We start from the raw sequence: 20,768 nt of genomic DNA, 5'->3' as shown, positions 1-20,768 counted from the left end.
GGGAAATAAAACATATCGAGGGCCAAAACAAATTTTGTTCAAACTTGGATCAGCTGCCGTTACCACATACTAAGCACAATATTTTAACTTTTTGTGTTATCAGATTGAGCATTACTATAAAAACAATACTGCTACAGTTTAAGTTTAATTATATTTGTTAACTTTTTTAAAAATGGCAAAAGAGTGAAATACGCCTTTTTGGCACAAACACTGTCCCAATACAGCCATGCAGAATATGGGCATATGTAAGTAAACAGTTGTAAAACACATTCATTTTAATACAAATCTAGCAATTACACTTCAATCAACACTGAAATATATCAAATAAAAATATATATATAAGATCAGAATGAATATCTTTATCTTGAAGTAATGCTCAGCAACTTTCACCAAGGCCTTTAAAATTTTAGGCTACATGGAACATATCAAATTGATTGATACATTTTTTCTGTTAAAAACTTTTAATAAACCTTTTTAATAAACCTCTATAGACAAAAGAAACTACTTTTGATTCTAAACTAATAGAACTAATTACTAATTACTACTATTTTTTTTTTCTTTTGCTAGTATAATACATTTTTGTATGTGTCCCAGGACACATCACTTACTGATGTGTCCTGGGACACATTCAAAGACCTGTAAAACTCCTCATAACACTGAGGGATAACTTCAGCTACCAGCAGTCTTACTATCAGAGCTCATCTTGACCACTTCACACTCCTAACATTATAAAATAACATTTTGAATCTATAGGCCTAAGTATTTCATGGGAATATTAACATATTTACATTCAACTAATATTGACCTAGAATATTAATTAGGATATGAATAGGATACTAAAAATGATGTGATCATGCTGCCATGCTAGCATTACTTACGTCAGCATGCATTTTGAGTTGACCTAAGTGCTGTTAGAATCCTCAAAAAGTGGGGTTTTGCTTGGTGTCAAAAGGGCATAAGTGCAGTTACGCCCTTTTGGCAGCAAACAAAACCCTACTTTTACTGTTACGGCTTTCAGTTTTTGTTTAATTAAAACTTATGGGTCATGATTTCAGTTGTGTCCTTTTGGCACTGAAAAGATCTCACTGAGACCTTTCAATTGATATATAATACTCATATTCACCCAAAATCGCACTTACGCCCCTTTGGCTCCAAGCCCTTGATATATACACAATGTTATTAATTGAATTTCAGAAACAAAATATTAGCAGTTGAATTTGGGAATGAAGGTTGTGATAAGCCTTTCCTTCAGTCAGGGATTACTACTAAACAAAAATTTCCTGCGAACTTGACAAGGCCTGTATAACATTTATCATGCAAAGGAGGAGAAGATAAGAAAAAAACTGTAGACAGTCATGTCAGGATTTGGCACCATCTCTGAGGACCGGCTTTTTTAGACTAGTCCAAATCACTTTTTTTTTTTTTTATTTAACCTTTATTTAACCAGGCAGGTCAATTAAGAACAAATTCTTATTTACAATGACGGCCTAGCAAAAGGACAAAAGGACCTCTCGAAGGGTAAAGGGAAAAGGGGACAAAAAAAAAAAAAACACGCAAAAGAAACTAAACAAAGAACAATCCAGATAAGACTATCAGACACAAATGTTACATACATCGCAGAGGCAGAGAAACCCAACACAGTGTGGGAACGGGAAAATAATCAAAACACACGCCAAACAACCAAATAAAATTACAAGCAAGTCATGAAGCAGAACAGACAAATTTCTTTGTCAGTTAAAAGGCTGGAGGAAAGGCAAATCACTAATCACACGTTCTGTTGCGTTAAACAAGACACAAAGGGAGAGGGCAGTCCTATGTTTACTTCTTTGCCTAATGGCCACATACAAATTGTTCACATTTACATAGCCATTTTTTAGCAGATGCTCATGTCCAGAGTGGCTTACAATGAATGTAACAGTAGATCAACCCCATAAGATTACAAGTAACCGCTGGTAAGGAGTGCAAGGGCCAAAACCACAACAGACAATAGATGTAACAAATAATCCTGTGTCCCTAGAATGATCATGTATTATACAGAGGTGATAGGTAAAGAAATAAGAGCCAGGCACATTTCTTTCTTTTTTTCAGACAGGAACAAAATGAGATCCAGGTAGAGGAGGAATTATGTTCAATCCAAAGAAGTCCGCTGGCTTTCACATTCAAAAAGTGGAGGCTTTTGGGCTGAGGCGCATTCTGTGGTATGGAAAGCGCCTTTAGTGTATTAAGACATCTGTAATTGGCTTTGACTTCAATTCCTTTGCAAACACCTTGCAGTCTTCTTCTTCTAAGTCTTTTTAGTAGCGCTGTTTCTCTTATGTTCAAAACACTATAATGGTGTTTGGAGACATTCTCTTCTAAAAGGGTAATAAATGCCACAACAGTGGTTTGGCCCATTCCCTGTCTGTCTGTCTGTCTGTCTGTATGTGTGTGACCGGGACCAGAAGATGGATTATCTTACCCTCTGTGATTCATCTGGTTCCTGGACAGGTGCATAGAGCAGCTAGCCAAAGCCCGCCGTTACTTATTAAAGGGATGGATCTCTTTCCTTTCTTTAGTTTAACTGCAAACAGAGAGACGGTCAAACAGAGAGACAGTCTAACTGCCATGATTTGTGTGTAACTTGAACGGATGTCATTGTGCTGTAATGTGTTTTTTTTTTGCGTGAAAGGCTGCCAAGTAGTGAAGATGGTTTGGAGGTGGAGTCTGTGAAATCCCACTTGGAAAAGAAGGCGGTTGGGGTAATTCCCTTTGTATGTTACTAATTTGAGTTGGGCTCTTCTTCTTTTCCTAAAATAGTCTAAGATCCAGTCTGAAGTCTTTATGTCTGACCCTCCAAATGCTTCCAACACCACCATTGGCATCTTTTCCCTCCTGAAACATTGACCACTTTAGGAGAAACAAAGGGTGATAAGTAATGATGTTGCCTTTGGGCCAGGAGGGAGCTATCAATGAACAACCAGTGCTTCGTGACCCTGACAGAACAGAAACTTTGTTTATCCTCCATTGATAAAATGAATGCAAATGAAAATGTCATGGATTTTCATATGAATGTCTGTTTTGTTATTCTTATAACACAATTGATTCAACCTATACCCAGTTCATGAAAGCTTTTACATTTGCTGATGTAAACACCGGGTGTCCGGTAGGTCTTTCCGGGAAAATTCCTCTGGCGCACAGGAAGTGATGCGTTTTACGTGTCCAGCAGCAACAGCAGTTTGTTTGGAATCAATAGAAGAAGAACTGGGTAGTTAGCATGAGCAGTGATAGCCACCATGGCTGAACGGACAAAGAAAAGCGCGCCACCTACAGAAACTCAAACTTCATCAACAGAAAATCTAAGGAAAAAGACGTCACAGTACTGGACACACTGTTTGATCTGTGGGTAGTACAGTGCAAAAAGAGGACCTTGGGCATAACCACTTTAAAGCCGTGGTAGGTACGTTTGAAGGAAAACAGGAAGACTAACGCACTTAGCCCCGCTCTCTCCTCCCTCCACTCCCCACCCAGCCAGCGGCAATGAGCAACAGTCGATTGACAACTAGGACCGAAGCTCTCCTGCTCTAGTTAACCTCAATTGGTCAGATACCCAAATTTACTTTGAGAGGAAAATAGAGTAATGACACTGCCAATATTGCCAAGTTTCTGATTATCTTACTCATTAACCCATTCACCCAACGTGGAGATTACTTTTTCTGAATTCAAACAAAATGTCAACACATGAAACCTACCCACAGTAGCTTTAAGATATTGTTTATGAATTATGAATACTGATAATATATAATATAGCCCACTTATTTATTATTATTATAATGTTAAAAAAAGTTCCATATTGCAGCTGTAATTTATGCTCCCTCTCTTGGAACAGACATTTTACACAAATAGTTAAGGATGGAATGAACCCTGCAGGATCAAAAATCTGTTTCTAGCTGTAGAAAACTACTTCTAAAGTCAGGTCAAGTCCAGTGTGGATTTGTCCTTTTCTATTTTCCAAGTCTGTCATAAAACCTTCAGAACAGTCCATTGCATTTGATTTCAAGTTGTGCATACTCTAATGCTTCCATGTTTTCCTTTAATAGTTTTTGTAGACTACATGCGTTTGTGGCCTTACAGTGTCATCCCTGCACACTGAACAGTGTCCTTGGACTTTATGCATGTAACATCTTGCGTTACTTGACCCACAGATGAGACCATCCACATACATTACAGACTTTCATTCAGAATTAAGGTTACATCAGGATATCACATTTGTCTTATTGTAGTGGTCAGCAGAAAATGACTTAATGGGGCTCTGGCATGAATTAACATGTTGATTTGGGATTTTACGAATCATCCAGCCATAAGAGCCTGAAGAAATATTCTTTTTAAAAATGTGCAACAGTGTTCTACTGATGTGTCTAATGAGTGCCGCATGTGTTCTCTGAATGTTGGCAATGTACTGGGTAGCTCCAGGTTTAAGTTTAAGTACAAGCACTGGTTTTGATTGGTTGGCTGTGAAATTGATATATGGCATGTCATTGCTTTACCTGTGCATAGGGCTTACTTCCTGGAAAGGTGATCTTTGGCAACCAGCCTACGAGTTAATGTACAAGGCAATTTCTCCCTGTTGATGATGGATGGTGATTGGAGGAAGATGTGTGTGTTGTGGTACAGAATCAGGCCCTGGGTCCCTGCCTCTGACTGAGCTGTCAAGGCATGACAAGATCCGCATGTCATGAAAAAAATGTAGTCTATCTCAAGTTTTTGCTTCAGAGTTTCTGCTTCAGTTCTCAGCAGTTTGTAGAGAGCTTTACATTTATTGGACAACATTCATGCAGTCTTCATACATTACCTCTTTGGACTACACAGCAACACTTTGTACTTCAGTGTCATTACACATTTGAACAAAGCTGAAACCAAGTGGAGTACGTCAAACTCTGAGTGAACTGGATCCCCAGATCTCACTAGGTCGCTAACTGGTGGTTACTTTCCCTCTGCAAATATTCTCTCATTCTGCCTAGTACCTGGTACCTACTTGGCACCTGGAAGATCCCTTGGCAAATGAGTAAACACAACCAACCCTCCACTTGAGCCGACGAAAAGTGAATCCTTGTGTCCGTTTGTCTATCACCTCCCTTCCAAGTCTGACAGCTGGGCCCAAAGCCATATTGGAAAGGGATGCGATTCATTGGTGCTAATGTGGCATTACTAGTGGTGAACAAGACTATGGCTAGACTACTAGGGAAACTTGGGGTTGTGGAACAAAGTACAATTGCTGTATGGTAATGAGATCATTAGTTTGGCCACATGAGTTTTGACCAACTTGTAACAGATGATTTATGCAGAGAGGTATTCTAAGCTGTTAGTTGTAGGCTATTGTAACGTATCAAATTTTGGGAAAATGCCCAAATTTCTTCATTGTATTGTAAAGTGAGAAAGGACGGCTGTCAGTTTCCAGCCCTTTCTCCCTCTCCAGTTTATCGCCCGTTATGGAAGCTTTAAATATCCATTTCTGTCTCGCCCTCTCACCTGAACGCTCTGCTCGTCAGGATGAGCATCCCTCTTCTGACATTCCCCCACCGTCGGCGTACGGGCAGGAAATATTAAACGGTAAAAGGTGCTAACTCCCTTTTTGCTGGCGCTCCTATCAGTGTAAGTTAATCCGAGGCAATCACTTATCGGTGGCGCTGACAGACAGTGACCGTGTTGGAGGCGGTAAGGGGAGATGAGCTCGATGTTCCCGTGCAGCTAAGAGGCGATGGAGACCACGGACCTGTCAACAGCCACGCGACCCCCGTGCCCCATTGCATAAGAATGAGTTGGAAGAAAGCAGTGTGAGATTTTTTGATGCAGTTAGCCACCCTCAACTTTACCTTTTAGCGTGCAAGAAATGGAACTTTTTGGAAGAGGTCTGTAATTTTGGAACTGGTTTTGAAAGTTTTTTTTTCCCTGTGTTTTTTTTTAAGCTACAGCTAGACATTTGGGTTCCCTGTGAAGATGATTCCTGGGGCATAATCAGTGGACTTCAGTAGATATCACTGCAGAGGGAAGCTCTGATCTGCTGAGGGTAGGGCAGGAAGTGGAAGTCCTCTGACTGTCAAATCCTCTCCTTATGCGAACTCACAGAGTTTACTGGATCTCTCTACAGCAAATACTCCCTTAATGCCATTATAATGAATCCATCAACCTCGTCTCCTCAATGATGTCTACAGAGTAGCTTGTAGGTGACATGAAAGGAAGAGATATGCTGCTATATTTAGGTGGAAGCGTGAATAAATAATGCATCCAGCTCTTACAGCACTGGCTCTTTGATTAGCTAATGCTCTAATATTGCCCTCGTATGGCTCTGCTGCATTCCACAGACCATCCCAGAGGAAAATGCACCACTTAACACACAGAACAAATCTCTTCCATTTGGGTCTTAAGCTTGTAATGTGAAGGTACTTCAGTCCTCAAGGCCGACACACTGGTTGAGATAGTACAGGCAGTTTGAAAAGTGTATTTCCTGTGGCCTACTGCAGCTGCCCTGGGAATATCACTGTACAAACGCTTAAGCATCTGGTTAGCCCTTTTGCTTTTTGTGTGGGAGTTGTTTTTATTTGCGTCTCTGTGTATTGAGCGCTTAATTTCAATTTCAATTGAAGGGTTTCATGATCCAGTATGGGTTATGAAAATTATGACCCTTGAGCTTATGAAACATTGGATGAATTTAAAAATGCATGGTTGTCAAGGTAAAACCAAGGCTGATTCTCTTAGTTCCTGAAAAATCGACATTTTGAATATAAGATTATTTCATACGACAATGACAAGATGTTTGTTATATTAACCAGGCTCCTGTATTGCTCCACATCACTCTGTTACCTGTGCAGTATTGTTGTCCAAATGTGAATGGTGAGGAAGTTATTTTTGGTGCCCCCCCCACCCCCCACAGCCCCCGCTGGTGTAAGGTGGCCCTCTGTCTGAGGTCGTGGTAACCATAGCAGGCCTTGGAAAGTGAAATGCGATGCGGCGGCCCTCTGGGCTGTGTTTCTGAATCACAACCCCATAATGAGCTGGCAGAGCACAGGCAGCATCAAAGATGCAGCACCCCAGTATCTGTTTCACCCCACAATGCACAACAATGCAGTCTCACCTATGCAGGGGGAGTGGGAGGGAGGGGTGGGCCTGGGAGGACTGAGAGCCCGCAAGCTCTCTGCCGCTCGGCTATATTCACACCCATACGTTCTCTGACATGCTCACACTGTAAACCACCTGCTACACTTTAACTTGTGTCTATTCAGTCGATCTCTATTGTGCCTTCCATTTAATTTGATTCAACGACACTGACTGACTTGATAACTTTATGCAGACTCCGGCTGAGGTACATGTGTCACTCTTTGAATGCTGGTTATGCTGTTCTGTTGTTAGTAAAGACCCTGGAATTAGATAAGTTATAAATATGCATTTCAACATCAATACATATCTTGTTCCATTAATTTGAGAACTCCTAATGTCTTTGCCTTGATTAGAAATAGATGGAAAAAAAGATAAAAAAATAATGAAAATATATAAATATAAAAATAATAGTTTTTGACAGCCGAAAACTGAAATGATGTGTAAAAAAAAGTTAGATTTTTTTTATATGGAACAATCCCAAGGAAATGTTACCAAGGCATGTTTATTTGAAAGCAGCAGCATGCTTGGTAACATCATGACTAAGTGATTAGTTATAAGACCTTAAATGGTTAATAAATAAGTTATGGTGGCACACACAACACACAAGGGTTACTCGTGCAGCTTACCTAGTGATGGGTGGTGAGGACAGTGACAGAGGTTACCCATAGGTGGCCTTGTGTTGCACCGACCCTCGTTAGCGAGGTTTCCATCCAAGCATTGTTATGATGTATTGGATTAGAAAAGCTGAAATGATAATAATATCGCAGAAAAAGGTTTTATGCTTGCTTGAGGCGGCAATGTTTTTTGCTGATAGATTAGATAATTACTAGCAATGGATGCACATTTTTGAAGTGATTCATGATTTTCAAGTGATGTGCCGTCTGTAGACATTGCCATGCCTCCTAACGTCCACCAGGGGCAGATAGGCTAACTGTGAGTGAGTGAGTGAGTGAGTGAGTGAGTGAGTGAGTGAGTGAGTGAGTGAGTGAGTGAATGAATGTGAGTGAGTTACTTTCTGGATCCATGAGGTGCTTCACACCTAAAAACACTGCCTGAGCTTATACATTAGCTAGTACCTTGAATTAATAGAATAGTCATTCTCAATCTCTTGTTTCCTTTTCATTCATCATCATCTCCTTTAGTTCCCACAGTACACAGTTTTTAGTCAGTATTCAGTATTGATCGGTGTTTTATTGCTTTTGTAGTTCACGTGCTGCGTTTTGCAGTTTGAGATGTAAACTGCCACTCATTTGTAACGCAACAAGCTGTGTTGCAGGCTTGCGTTTATAGGTATAATCTTTTGTCATTGAATTTTGTTTTTTGCTCACACGTGTCCTCTGTCATATCAGAGTGCCTCATCTGCTGTCTTCATTTCTCAGCACGTCAGTGGTGATCTGGACCTTGGCATTACTTGTTTCATGTGTGCAGCGTCTAGACAGATGACACATGATACAGACTTGGCTAACATATTCTTTTTTCACATCTAGTTACATTAAGTTTGAAACTAGAGAGCCTCATGGTTCAGTGCTGTTGAATTTCAGAAATACCAAATGTACAAATAGGGTAAGGATGATAGATGGTAAAATGAAGGTTTTTAATTTTAAAACTAAGGGCTTCGACCAGAGGAGAATGTCCGCCTGTGCCCCTTTCATTTTACACTTCACCCTAGTCTCACTAGCCACCCATCATTGCAGCCTAATTAGCGCCAATGAATGATAACCACGGGAGCTGCATGGCTAAACAACCTGGCTTTAGTTTCTCAGAGGTAATTTTGACATGCAATTAAGATGACTCACTGGGGTCAGTTTACTCTAACTGCTAATATTAACCCTTTGTGTTGGTGGCTATGGCAAAGAAAACAAAACAATCTGCATCCTGGCTGACTGTGCAGCACTGTCCTGAAAATAAACCGTATGAATGCGTGTGTTCATTAGTCAGTACAGGTACTGTGTGGCTCATCGTTGGCTCAAAGCGATACCGATGACTTCATGATTCAGTAGGGTTTCACACAGGAGTCTTAAGCAGTAAGGGAAGGAAGGAAAGGGCAACTTTGTCTCAGGTGATTGTGGAATTTGATTACTTGAATTATTCACAATACCACTTAAGTCCATTGAACTAAGAGGTAAACCCAAAGTCCAACAGCAACAGAAGGTTCCTATAGTAAGAACCGTTTTTAATTCATCACAGCGGTTCATTAAAGCTGCAATAAGCAAAATTTTCTGACCACTAGAGGGTGACAGAAGCCGCAACACATTTGTAAATAACACACAGCAAAGCCACTGCACTACGGAGGCCTGCCAAGGACAAACATTGCACCATGCACAAATGCTAATAGCTAAGCTAAACGTAATACCTCCGGAGAAGCCTTGCCGGTTACCAGTCTCGCTTTGCCAGGCTTTTCTCCCACTGAAGGTTATGTGTGCCACAAACAATGATAAGTGAAGGAGTAGGTAGCAAGTTTACTAAGTTTACTCCCTCGCTTCATCGATTCAGCCATTACGAGAAAATGTTCAGGAATGGGAGGGGGAGAGGGCCGCTTTTAAACAGCGAGGGAGGAGCCAAGCTAGTTTTCAAAAAATGGAAAGCTACTGGATGGACTGGGAGGAGCTTCGTTCCGGACCAGAATTTGACAACAAGCTTTTGAAGAGGTGAAAACAGCAACGTGTGTGGACATTTGTTGCTATCTCCACATAGCACACATTAGGTTCAGGATTGCTTATAAGGTCTGATATCGTTTAAAGCTGTACTTGGCAACTTCGCACTTTGGTGGCTCCAAGTGGCTGTGAGAGATAACTGCCTGAATTTTTGAAAGTTTGACATTAGTAAACTGTGTACTACTCAGACCTGAATTTCTTCTTCTTAGTGGCTGGTGGGGGAGAAAGTGGTGAAAAAATCTTTTCGTAGCAGGTTAAGCCACTGTGGGTAAGTCCATCTTTCTCTGGACAAAGCACTCACTCACTGATGTTTAGGAGACAGTTTTGTATTTAGCTCTTAAGTTTTGATTTGTCACTTCAAATCAACCTGAAATTAATTTGGGAAAATAGAGTGAATCTGCAGCGTCTCAATTAGGGTGAATGGGATGCTCTTCTCTGCCCCACTTGTGATTTAGGCTGAAATGAGTTGCTTGTTCACGCACCGTCCTTCATTGCTGAGCAGTTATAAATGCAAAAAGGTGGGGGGGGGGGGTTGGAAGTGTCTTGAAATTCCAATGGGTGGAGAATTTCTGTTCCAAAACAGTGGGGTCAGAAAGTGAGTTTTGAAATCCAGAAATCTCAGCACCTAGGGAAGCAATCACTGAGTCATTGGTATTGATCAACAACCCTATCAACCCCCTGCACATATGTGATGGTCATTTTGTGCTACTGTACGGTAATAATCGTACGTATTTCTCTGTTTCTCCAGGAGAGTCTTCTGACCCAGCCGCTCCCCCCGGTGACCCCAGGCCCCACCTGACTCAGGGATAGCATGGGACCCCTCCCCTTTCACCCCTCCCCAGTCCTCTTCCTCCTCCTCTCCCTCCTCCTCCTCTGCCACCCCTGCACCTCCTCCTCCTCCAGCCCCCAGGTCGTGGAGCGGGCGTCGGGCACCCAGCAGCCCCAGCCCCCGGGTAACGCCACGGGGTCCGGCAAGCGGACGTGTGCGGGCCAGGTGGTGTGTAGACCCGGTATCCTGCTGCCGGTGTGGCTGCCGCTCAACCCTCCACTGGGGGAGCAGGCGGGGAGGGCGATCGTATACTTCGTCTGCCTCCTATACATGTTCCTGGGTGTGTCCATCATCGCAGACCGCTTCATGGCCTCCATAGAGGTCATCACTTCTCAGGTATCATTCAAGACTGGTCTTTTACCATTTTGTCCTCATGTTTTTTTTTTTACATGAAAACATGAAAACAGTGTCCTAATCAGGTGAAGCTCTCAAGCTTATTACCCACAATAACAAAGTGGGCATATGCAGACTGTAAACACATTATTTGTTTCTACTGTGTAAGCAAACAAGTGGATTTAACAGTTTTAACATCTTTATCTTTTGACAAAAAATGTGTGTATCTTTTTAAGGGTTATGATATTTTGAAGAGATGGGTGATTGCAATTATGGGCACTTATGTGACCTCACCATCTATGAAAAGCACTGTGAATCAGTAGGGCAGATTGTGCCACCGAGTGTTTCCCAAACCTCTGTCTTTCTAGGAGAAAGAGGTGACCATCACCAAACCCAATGGGGAAACGACAGTAACTACAGTGCGAATCTGGAACGAGACTGTGTCCAACCTCACACTCATGGCCCTGGGCTCCTCAGCGCCTGAGATTCTGCTTTCCGTCATTGAGGTACACAAGCGGCTTCATATCCTCTTAACCCACATACATCTAATTTGAAAAACAAAAACATAATCAAGAAGTTGGCTTAATTTAAAAAGTCTGAAAATGTATACAATTATTTAAATTTAAAGAGTAAAGTATTAAAATGTCTTACACGTAGTTATTAGAAGTCTTCATTTTTTCATTTGTAATTGCAGGTTTGTTTTTTTGATTTTTTAAACAAAAATCAATTATACTTTGAGAAAAATCATAATTTATGCCTTCCTCCCAAAGGCCCTATCCTTATAACTTACATCAGTTTGATACACATACTACGATGTACACTAGAATTTTTGGTCCTAAAAAGGTGGGTAAGCTGAGTTTACCCTCCACTACATCCCTGGGGTTAATACAATATGCCAATCATGTTTTCTTTTCATTGCGTCTGGTTTAATAAAAATAGATGGACATCATGTCGCTAAACTGTTGCTTAAATTTCCTTGTTTTGTTTTTCATTTACCGCCCATTTATAGTTTCAGAACTTGCAGTATCTACATTCAGACAGAAACAGGCCCATTTTTACAGATTTTTGACAGATTGGTCTTAAATTCAATTCCAGGTAGCATTAAAACATCTTTAAAAAAATTTAATTTGGCTTTCTGCAGACATTTGCAGAAGCCTACAGACATCCTGATGAAAGAGCAGATCAAAAGATTGTGACGTTTGATTTTTGTCTTTCCTTCTTTGTCCCTTTGACGTTTGAATTTGCCAGGTGTGTGGGCACAACTTTAATGCAGGGGAGCTTGGTCCGGGAACCATTGTGGGCAGCGCCGCCTTCAACATGTTTGTGATCATTGGTGTGTGTGTGTGGGTGATCCCTGATGGAGAGACTCGCAAGATCAAACACCTGCGGGTGTTTTTTGTCACGGCTTTCTGGAGCATCTTTGCCTACATCTGGCTCTACCTCATATTGGCTGTCATCTCACCTGGAGTTGTAGAGGTGTGTGTGTGTGTGTTCATGCAGACTAGTTTGTTGTGTATTGTAAAGTTTTGTATATAACTGCTGCATTTTTAATAAATCAAGTCTGTGCTCATATTGCCTGGGTGTTTATTACCAGGTGTGGGAGGCCCTCGTGACCCTGCTCTACTTCCCGGTGTGTGTAATCCTTGCTTGGATCGCTGACCGTCGCCTGCTCTTCTACAAGTACATGCACAAGCGTTATCGCGCTGACAAGAGGCACGGCATTGTGGTGGAAATGGAAGGTGACGCGGCGCCCAAGGGCATTGACGTGATCATGGACGGAAAGTTCTCAGACAGCAATTCGTGCCCTGGAAACTCCTCCGGTGTGACGGTCTCCGTGCAGACGGGCAACGATCAAGATGAGGTAAGAGATTTGGATCATGGAGAAATGGTGTCGCAGCCTCACATTGCAAGATCGAATGGTGTGATATCATAATTATATGACTATATTTTCAATGTCAACGTTTTCCTTGAAGGAGAGCGGACAGTCCGCTTCCCATAGTATTGTTTTTTGAGTCCATTGTTTCCCCTCTTGGGCAGATGGTCCGCATCCTGAAAGACCTGAAGGAGAAACACCCCGACAAAGACCTGGACCAGCTGATTGAGATGGCCAACTACTCCGCCCTGGTTCAGAAGAAGAAGAGCCGCGCCTTTTACCGCATCCAGGCGACACGCATGATGATTGGTGCCGGCAATGTGTTAAAGAAACATGCTGCCGAGCACGCACGTCGCTCAGCTGCTGGTGGCCAGGGGGACGACAAGGCCACATGCTCCCACATTTTCTTTGAATGTGCCCAGTACCAGTGCACAGAGAACTGTGGCACTCTGAGCCTCGGGGTGATCCTCGAGGGGGGCACAGGCCAGAACACTTTTTATGTGGACTACCGCACAGAAAACGGCTCCGCCAATGCTGGGGCGGACTATGAATTCAGTGAGGGAACCCTGGTGTTTAAACCTGGGGAGACCCGGAAAGAGATCAAGGTGAGAGAGGGGGAAGAGGGAGTGTGAAAAGGAGGAAGCTTAAATTATAAAGAGGAACTGCAAAGTATTCCAGGGCTGCAGTCAATTCAAAATTTGTCAATGTATTAAAATTACCTTCATATAATTTGAACTGAGAATCATGCAGGAAATAGAACTGAAGTTGAATTTTAATTCAGACAAAACTAAAACGGTTTTAAAATCAGAAGAATAATAAACATTCATTTGTGTTTTTACCCTTAACTGGTAGTTAGCTCACTATGTTAACATGTGGTAGAAAATTCTGTCCATGCTTCAGCTGAACCTATTAAACTGTACAGCCACAACCAATCAACAAGTAAACTTGCAACTCAAGGGGTCTCTATACAGTGAAACAGCAGCCCTGCACCACCTTGTGATATTTACAACCAGTCAGTTTTACAAATGATCACAACAGTCAACATTTGATGTCAATGGCACCCCAGCACCACCTTGTTACCAAACAAGCAAGAAAAGGGGGTTACTGGTGTCTGTGATTTTGAAAGTCATTTTTAGTCAGTTTCAAGTGTCTGCATTAAAAACGTCATGGACTAGTATCAAACCAGGCATGAGGAGAGTGACCCATCATTGTTCTCTGCTCTACAGGTTGGCATCTTGGATGATGACGTCTTTGAGGAGGATGAGCACTTCTTTGTGCGTCTTCAGAACCTGAGGTTGGAGGAGGCTGGAAATGAAGGAACAGGAACTCCACCCAAGGGCAGACTGGTGGAGCCGCTGGTTGCCACTGTGACTATCTTGGACGATGACCATGCTGGCATCTTCTCGTTTGGCCAACGGGTGCTACGGGTGAGCGAGAGCTCCGGCACGCTGGCATTGACGGTGATGAGGAACTCCGGCTCCAGGGGCACGGTGGCCGTGCCGTACTATACAGAGGATGGCACTGCCAAGGCTGGGGTGGACTATGAGGAGACCAGGGGGGAGCTGGAATTCACCAATGAACAGACCAGGTGAGGCATGGTCAACAACCTGAGGAAACGATTGGGAAATTAGACTTTGGGAGCCACAGAGTCTGATGGATTTTTAATTTTTCATTAATTAAACTTTCCATTAATCTATTCATTGCTAGGGAGGAAACAGCACCTGGCATTGAGACTCTTAGTTGTACCTACCCATCAACATAACATAAGACAAGGGCCCCCAAACTTTTTCATATTAGGGACCCTCATATAGATGCATGTTAGACCACGGACCCCCATATTATAAGATTTTCTTCCAACTGACCCCATCTGAGAAAACTTCCGTTGTTACATGAGATTTAGAACAGAAATGGATAACTGTCTGTGCTGTCGTTGAGTAGAGAGCAGTGAAACCTGTAATGAAAACAGCCATCCTTATACATTCTCTCACTGGGCTAACTTCGAGGGAATTAAATAATAGAGAAAATAAGCTATTCCTTATCTTTACTTTTATATTCATACTACACTGGACCAAAAGTGCTTGTAGGAAAGGAGCCCACTGCAAGATTATTATGGTTTATCAGTCATCCACTCCAGATGGAGGAACTCCTATTAGACAGAATTACCTGACGACTTGACACCTAATGATAATCCCTTCCCTGATCAGGCTTGGGAACCTCCCGTCACCCCATGTTAACTGACAGATCCTTTTCCCATTAAATTTTCAGGCTATATAAGTTGTGTTTGCACATGGGCTAATTGCACACTTAGTGCTAAACTCTGTTATGTAACACGGTCTTACAGTAGGTCCTGTACAGTAATGGATATTTGAAGACACGTGAGGATGATAGATAATGGGTGTGTGTGTTTGTGTGTGTGTGTGTGTGTGTGTGTGTGCATGTGTGTGTGTGTGTGTGTGTGGAGGAGGGGGGGGTGACTTATTGTTTTTCTTTTCTTTATATTTTGTCATACTGTGACCCTTATTTAGTGTTTACCTGTACTTGTGACTCTACTAAGTTGTCACCCGTAACAGCAAGTTATCAAAGTATTCAACAAATTAACTAATTCTAGAAGACTCACCGAGTACTTTCCTGATATTCACATTTGAGTAATGGCTAATTTGTGGCATTGTAAGGCATTTACTTTGCTTGTGTGTATTGTTGGCCCCCATGTGCCATTCCCGTGTGTGTGTGTGTGTGTGTGTGTGTGTGTGTGTGTGTGTACCTGCGAGCACACTATGTTTAGGCCTGAATTATTTAGATGTCCAATGTGATGAATTATTTAAGTCACTTTAGCTTGTGATGTGATTTAGATGGTAGAGCGTATGTAAATATTTAAGGGGTGGAGGTGGTGGAGGATTATTTCTGGAGCTCCGTGGAACTTTTCAAGTGCAAATTGTTTTCTATTTACGTGTACATTTGTATTTATGCACTTTACCTTTGATCACATTTTGTTTACCCTTGATTCTTTGCTAAAGAAATTGAAATGTCTGTGTTTTGTGTGTGTGTCTGTGTGTGTCTGTGTGCATGCTTGCATATCTCCACAGTCAGACCTTACAAGTGCGCATTATTAATGTGGAGGAGTACGAGAAGCAGGAAAACTTCTTCATCATGCTGGAGGAGCCTAAATGGCTGAAGCGAGGAATCTCTGGTAAGTGTGTCAGTGTTTTGTATTTTAGCGTTAATGTGTAAGCGACTTGCATATTCGTGATTACAGTAATAAAATGCAGCATCACATGACAGTCAGAGAAAACTAGCATTCTCATTCACACTGACTAAACACTCCAAACACACCGCAACAATATCCCGATGAGGATCAAGTGTCAAAACAATAACAGCGGCAGCGGCACCGGGGGGCTGAACACTGGGCGTCTGCGTCAGAGGCAGTAACCGAAGATTACACGCTGCCGTTCACGGTTGTCTCTGTTTCACCGCGGCGCAGGCGCTGCAGCCAATTATGAATTTAGTATCAATTGCCTGTTCCTTGCATCCTCAATGTGCCAAGAGGAAGGTGCAGGAATTGGATATGTGCTTGTTAGAGGAGGTAAAAAGGAATCGATTACATCATTTTGTAATGTAATTCATTTCATTCGACAAGAGGGGGAATGAAAGCTTGCAACAAGGGCGTGCCATGCCAGCTGAACCGTTACTGAGGGAGACAGAGGTTTTTTTGACTGTATCTTTGCTGTATAGATGCTTTCTTTGTGCTCGTTCTGAGCAAGTGGCCAACCTACAGTATGGGCTCTGTCCAGACGTCATCACAGATTCTCTCAATTCATTGTAATGTAATAGGCCCTGAAAATAGCTACCTGTATGTCATTGTATTGAATCTTTCTCTGTCTTTCTTCACAGCACTGCTGCTAAACCAGGGTAAGATGGTTTGCAAATTTGGGTATTAAAGGTGCTATGTGTAGCATTTTTAAATATAAACATATCATCGTCAAATTAATTGTTATATCTTGGTGTAATTATTGTAAACAAATAAGACCATGATTGAGATGATTGGTAGCCTCTATCTCACACCGGCATTGTTAGTGCTACTGTTTCTCAAAATTTCCCATAAACCCTATTCCTTCTTGTTGCAGAGGCTGTTGTTACTTGCCCTCCCTCTCCCTCCCTCTCCCTCCCTGGCGTCGCTCCGTATGTGTTTGTTTTCTCTTTCGGCTTTACTTTCACCTCCTTCCACCATTGCGAGAAACCCCTGAAAGCTTTAGCCGTTTGCGCCAAAAGAACAGCGCCCTCTTCCTGTTTTGTGCCGTAAAGCAATCCAGCAGATTTCCTATGAAATGCGACCTGTTGGCACACAATGTAAAACACAGTGTAGAAGCCAGTAGAGGCTGCCAATCATCTTGGCGATGGGCTCGTTTGTTTACAGTAATTATACTAATGTCTCAAAATGTATGTGGTAATGATTTATTGATGCTAAAATGCAACACGTCGCACCTTTATGAAATGTATATACCTTGGAAGCAGAGTGCAGTGTGCGGGATATCTTTTCTTTTGCATGTTTTAGGTTCTGTCCAGCACCTGTTGTTGAGGACAGGGGCATGTGTGTGCTTTCGTTCTTCTACGATACACTGACATTGACATATTTGGCTCTAATAATGTAATGTCTCCGCTCCCTGACAGGCCACCCCACCCCTGAGGAGGAGGAGGCCAGGAGGATCTCTGAGATGGGCAAACCCATACTGGGAGAGCACAGCAGGCTGGAGGTCGTCATAGAGGAGTCCTGTGAGTTTAAGGTGTGTGGGTGGGTGCTGGATGGCATTACACATGCAGTAAGCCAACCATTCTTCATACTCAAATATGTCCTTGAATACAAGGGCCAGACAAATATACTGTGTTTTAACACTGACATGAGTGATGCATGCTAAATTTCTTTTATTAGTAGATATTTTAAAGGTGTTATTAAAGTGTTACTGCAAATGGATGTAGAGGTGAATTTTGTTGTGCAAAATGAATGTCATTATTTGTCTTTGAAAGTGAAATTTGAGTGACCAGTAGTATGTAACTTAGTGCTGAACTTAGCACATTTTTTAAGTGTGTAAAGTGGCAGCATGAGTGTTTTGCTTCATTAACTTCCTACCATGGCTTCCTCCATCCATCATACCCATCATATTGGACAGACTCCCAATGGAGTGCTAGACCCGGTACAGTTTCTGCCAGCATGCTGTGTGCTCTGGGATTGATTAGATAAGACTTTAATCTCCTTAAATCTCTTCTATTTCCAAACGTTTTCAAGTTTCTGATTAAATAAATTTATTAGCAGATACCTTTTCTACATCCTGAACTTTTTCTCAAGCATGTCATGCATTTCGATTGGAGATGCACTGAGAGAATGTGTGTGCATCAATATGTGCTGTGTATGTGACGGTTAGTTAGTTCTAAAATCAATTCAAGTCAGGCAGCAGCATGGTGTAGCCATTAGGGAGATTGTCCATCATTGAGAAGAATCTGGTTTAAGCTGCTGAAGTGTCCTTGAGCAAGACGCTTACTAGCTCCAGGGCTGCTGTTCTGTAACTGACCCTGACCTCTGACCTCTCTGTGGAGGGGGGCAAGAGAAAAGATCAAAGTATCACAAAAACATGAAAACTTTCTCTCATTCTCAACTAGCCTATATAACAAGATATACGATAAAGATAAGATAAGATATCACTTAATCCCCTTGGGGAAATTCATTATAAGTAGCTTATAATGAGAATTTTCAAGAAAGAGGTTTTCAAATCTTTGTTTTTGAAGAAATTCCTGAATGGGTTGAAGTGACAGTAATTTGACCAAAGCCCTAGTCTATAGATTCATATGAGCTGTTTTCCTCTGTCTCTACTAACCCACTGTGTTTGTTCTAACAGAGCACTGTGGACAAACTGCTGAAGGACACTAACCTGGCGGTGGTGATTGGCACTCACTCGTGGAGAGAGCAGTTCATTGAGGCGGTCACAGTCAGCGCAGGTCACTATTAATGGACTTTCATTTGCATAACATTTTTGTGTACTAGTTATATTTATTTTAAGTTTTCTTCACAAAGCCTTCAAAGAAATGAAGAAATAGTTTGAACTAGTAGCAGGAGCTAGCTACTAACTAGCAGTAGAATTTGAATTTCTGCTTTCTCCTTTGCTCTCTTTTTGTCTGTGGATTTTGTCTCTTGGGACAATGGCTCAGTCTTTGTCTGTTCATTCACTCGTCCGTACGTCACATGCGATATCTCTGCTGAGATTTTGATAGAACTTGTGCAAATGATGCATCTCACTGCTGTGTTTTGACATTTTCAAAATTACACTGATGGGCCCAAGGTGGGGGGCGCTACAGTTCCAGGTCAAACTGAAAACTTTAGTAACCCCCCATATCTCCCAAACCGCAAGTTCTAATGGCATGGCATTTGGAGGCCATATCCATCTAGCCTTGCTCTACAAATTTGCCTCCAGGAACCATTATTGTCCGTGATATTTGTCATCTATTCACTGATTGGCTCAAGGGATGACTGCATCATTTGCACAATCAACTAATATAGGGCACAACAAAGAAAAGACTAGCAGACAATCCAAACGCCCCTACAAAATCTATTTGAATACATTATAGACTTGAAACGTTGACCTTTTTTACATTATATAGCTTGCTCCTGATTGGCCCAAAGGGTGACTGCATCATTTATAGAAGGCGACATGTTTACTGTTGCCTTGTTTAATGTATCCGCACTTTGTCTTCTATTAACAGGTGATGAAGACGAGGACGGGGAAGAGCAGCGAATGCCCAACTGCTGTGACTATTTCATGCACATAGTGTCCATTTTCTGGAAGATTTTGTTTGCCTTCGTGCCGCCGACCGAGTATTGGAATGGCTGGGCGTGCTTTATAGTGTCAATCGGCGTCATTGGCTTCCTAACGGCCATTATTGGAGACCTAGCGTCCCACTTCGGCTGCACTGTAGGCCTGAGGGACACGGTCACTGCTGTGGTGTTTGTGGCTCTGGGGACCTCCATTCCTGGTGAGTGTGTGTGTGTGTGTGTGTGAGCGTGTGTGTGTGAGCGAGAGAGAGAGATAGAAAGTTTTGTATTTCATTCATTTATATACCATTCTTATTTAATAGTCAGATTTTAAGACTCAATACTAAACTACATGACTTGGTAGGATGGACATTTTTACAGTGCGGCCATATCTTCTAACTTCTTCGCCCCCAATTTTTTTTTACGCAGATACCTTTGCCAGTAAAGTAGCTGCCACTCAGGACCAGTACGCCGATGCATCTGTGGGCAATGTGACGGGAAGCAACGCCGTCAACGTGTTCCTGGGCATCGGAGTGGCCTGGTCCGTGGCGGCCATATACTGGGAGGTCAAAGGTCAGGTCTTCCGCGTGGACCCCGGCTCGCTGGCCTTCTCCGTCACACTCTTCACCATCTTCGCCTTCCTCAGCATGGGGGTGCTGATGCTGCGCCGGAGGCCGTCCGTAGGCGGCGAACTGGGAGGCCCGCGGATCGCCAGAGTACTCACTACCCTCACCCTGTTCGGCCTCTGGTTCCTCTACATCCTCTTCTCCAGCCTGGAGGCCTATTGCCATATACAGGGCTTCTGAGAGAGCTGGGCGGGGGCTTTGGTGGAACACACACAAACACGCATAACCAGGGCAACATTCACCTGGACAGTACTCTTTATTACCATTGAGAAGACATATCTTCACTTGACAACTGCTGCCATGGTTCATGAAAAACACCTGACTCATGTAAACACACACAGACACACAAGCGCAAATCTGTATGTCACATCCGCTTGAGGACAGTTCCAGTCAGTAGAATTGATTGTGACAGTACCGATCATTTTCACTTACAGGGAATGGATGAAGGATGGCAAATGGTCAGCATGTATTCTGTAAGTCACTGGCTTCTGCTTGATACAGGCTTGACGCCTGATGGTCCATAACC

General features: G+C 42.5%; 1 protein-coding gene across 5 annotated transcripts; it reads left to right on the top strand.

Annotated features, from left to right (window-relative positions):
- Positions 1-10,596: 10,596 nt before the first annotated feature.
- slc8a2a (solute carrier family 8 member 2a) lies at positions 10,597-20,452 on the top strand. Of its 5 annotated transcripts, XM_078286505.1 has the most exons (13): positions 10,870-10,950; positions 11,316-11,453; positions 12,196-12,423; positions 12,542-12,835; positions 12,985-13,425; positions 14,047-14,408; positions 15,904-16,007; positions 16,709-16,726; positions 17,181-17,192; positions 17,486-17,598; positions 18,706-18,805; positions 19,568-19,837; positions 20,046-20,452. In XM_078286505.1, the coding sequence occupies exons 1-13, from the start codon at positions 10,885-10,887 to the stop codon at positions 20,420-20,422; spliced, it is 2,523 nt and encodes an 840-aa protein (XP_078142631.1). In that variant the 5' UTR covers positions 10,870-10,884; the 3' UTR covers positions 20,423-20,452. The 5 variants fall into 5 exon arrangements, with proteins under 5 accessions (XP_071754409.1, XP_078142631.1, XP_071754410.1 ...); XM_071898308.1 differs by lacking the exon at positions 17,181-17,192 and having other exon boundaries at positions 10,597-10,950; positions 12,542-12,808; XM_071898309.1 differs by lacking the exons at positions 16,709-16,726; positions 17,181-17,192 and having other exon boundaries at positions 12,542-12,808; positions 12,961-13,425.
- The last annotated feature ends 316 nt before the right edge of the window (positions 20,453-20,768 follow it).

This window comes from Centroberyx gerrardi, chromosome 11, assembly GCF_048128805.1.
Source record: "Centroberyx gerrardi isolate f3 chromosome 11, fCenGer3.hap1.cur.20231027, whole genome shotgun sequence".
NCBI lineage: Eukaryota > Metazoa > Chordata > Actinopteri > Beryciformes > Berycidae > Centroberyx > Centroberyx gerrardi.
The sequence above is the reverse complement of the archived record's forward strand: the minus strand, read 5'-3'. Positions and strand labels throughout refer to the sequence as shown.

Coding starts and splice junctions, on each gene's coding strand:
- slc8a2a (XM_071898308.1), top strand. CDS start 10,597: ATGGGACCCCTCCCCTTTCACCCCTCCCCAGTCCTCTTCCTCCTCCTC. Junction 12,424..12,541: donor TCTCACCTGGAGTTGTAGAG/GTGTGTGTGTGT, acceptor GTTTATTACCAG/GTGTGGGAGGCCCTCGTGAC. Junction 13,426..14,046: donor AGACCCGGAAAGAGATCAAG/GTGAGAGAGGGG, acceptor TCTGCTCTACAG/GTTGGCATCTTGGATGATGA.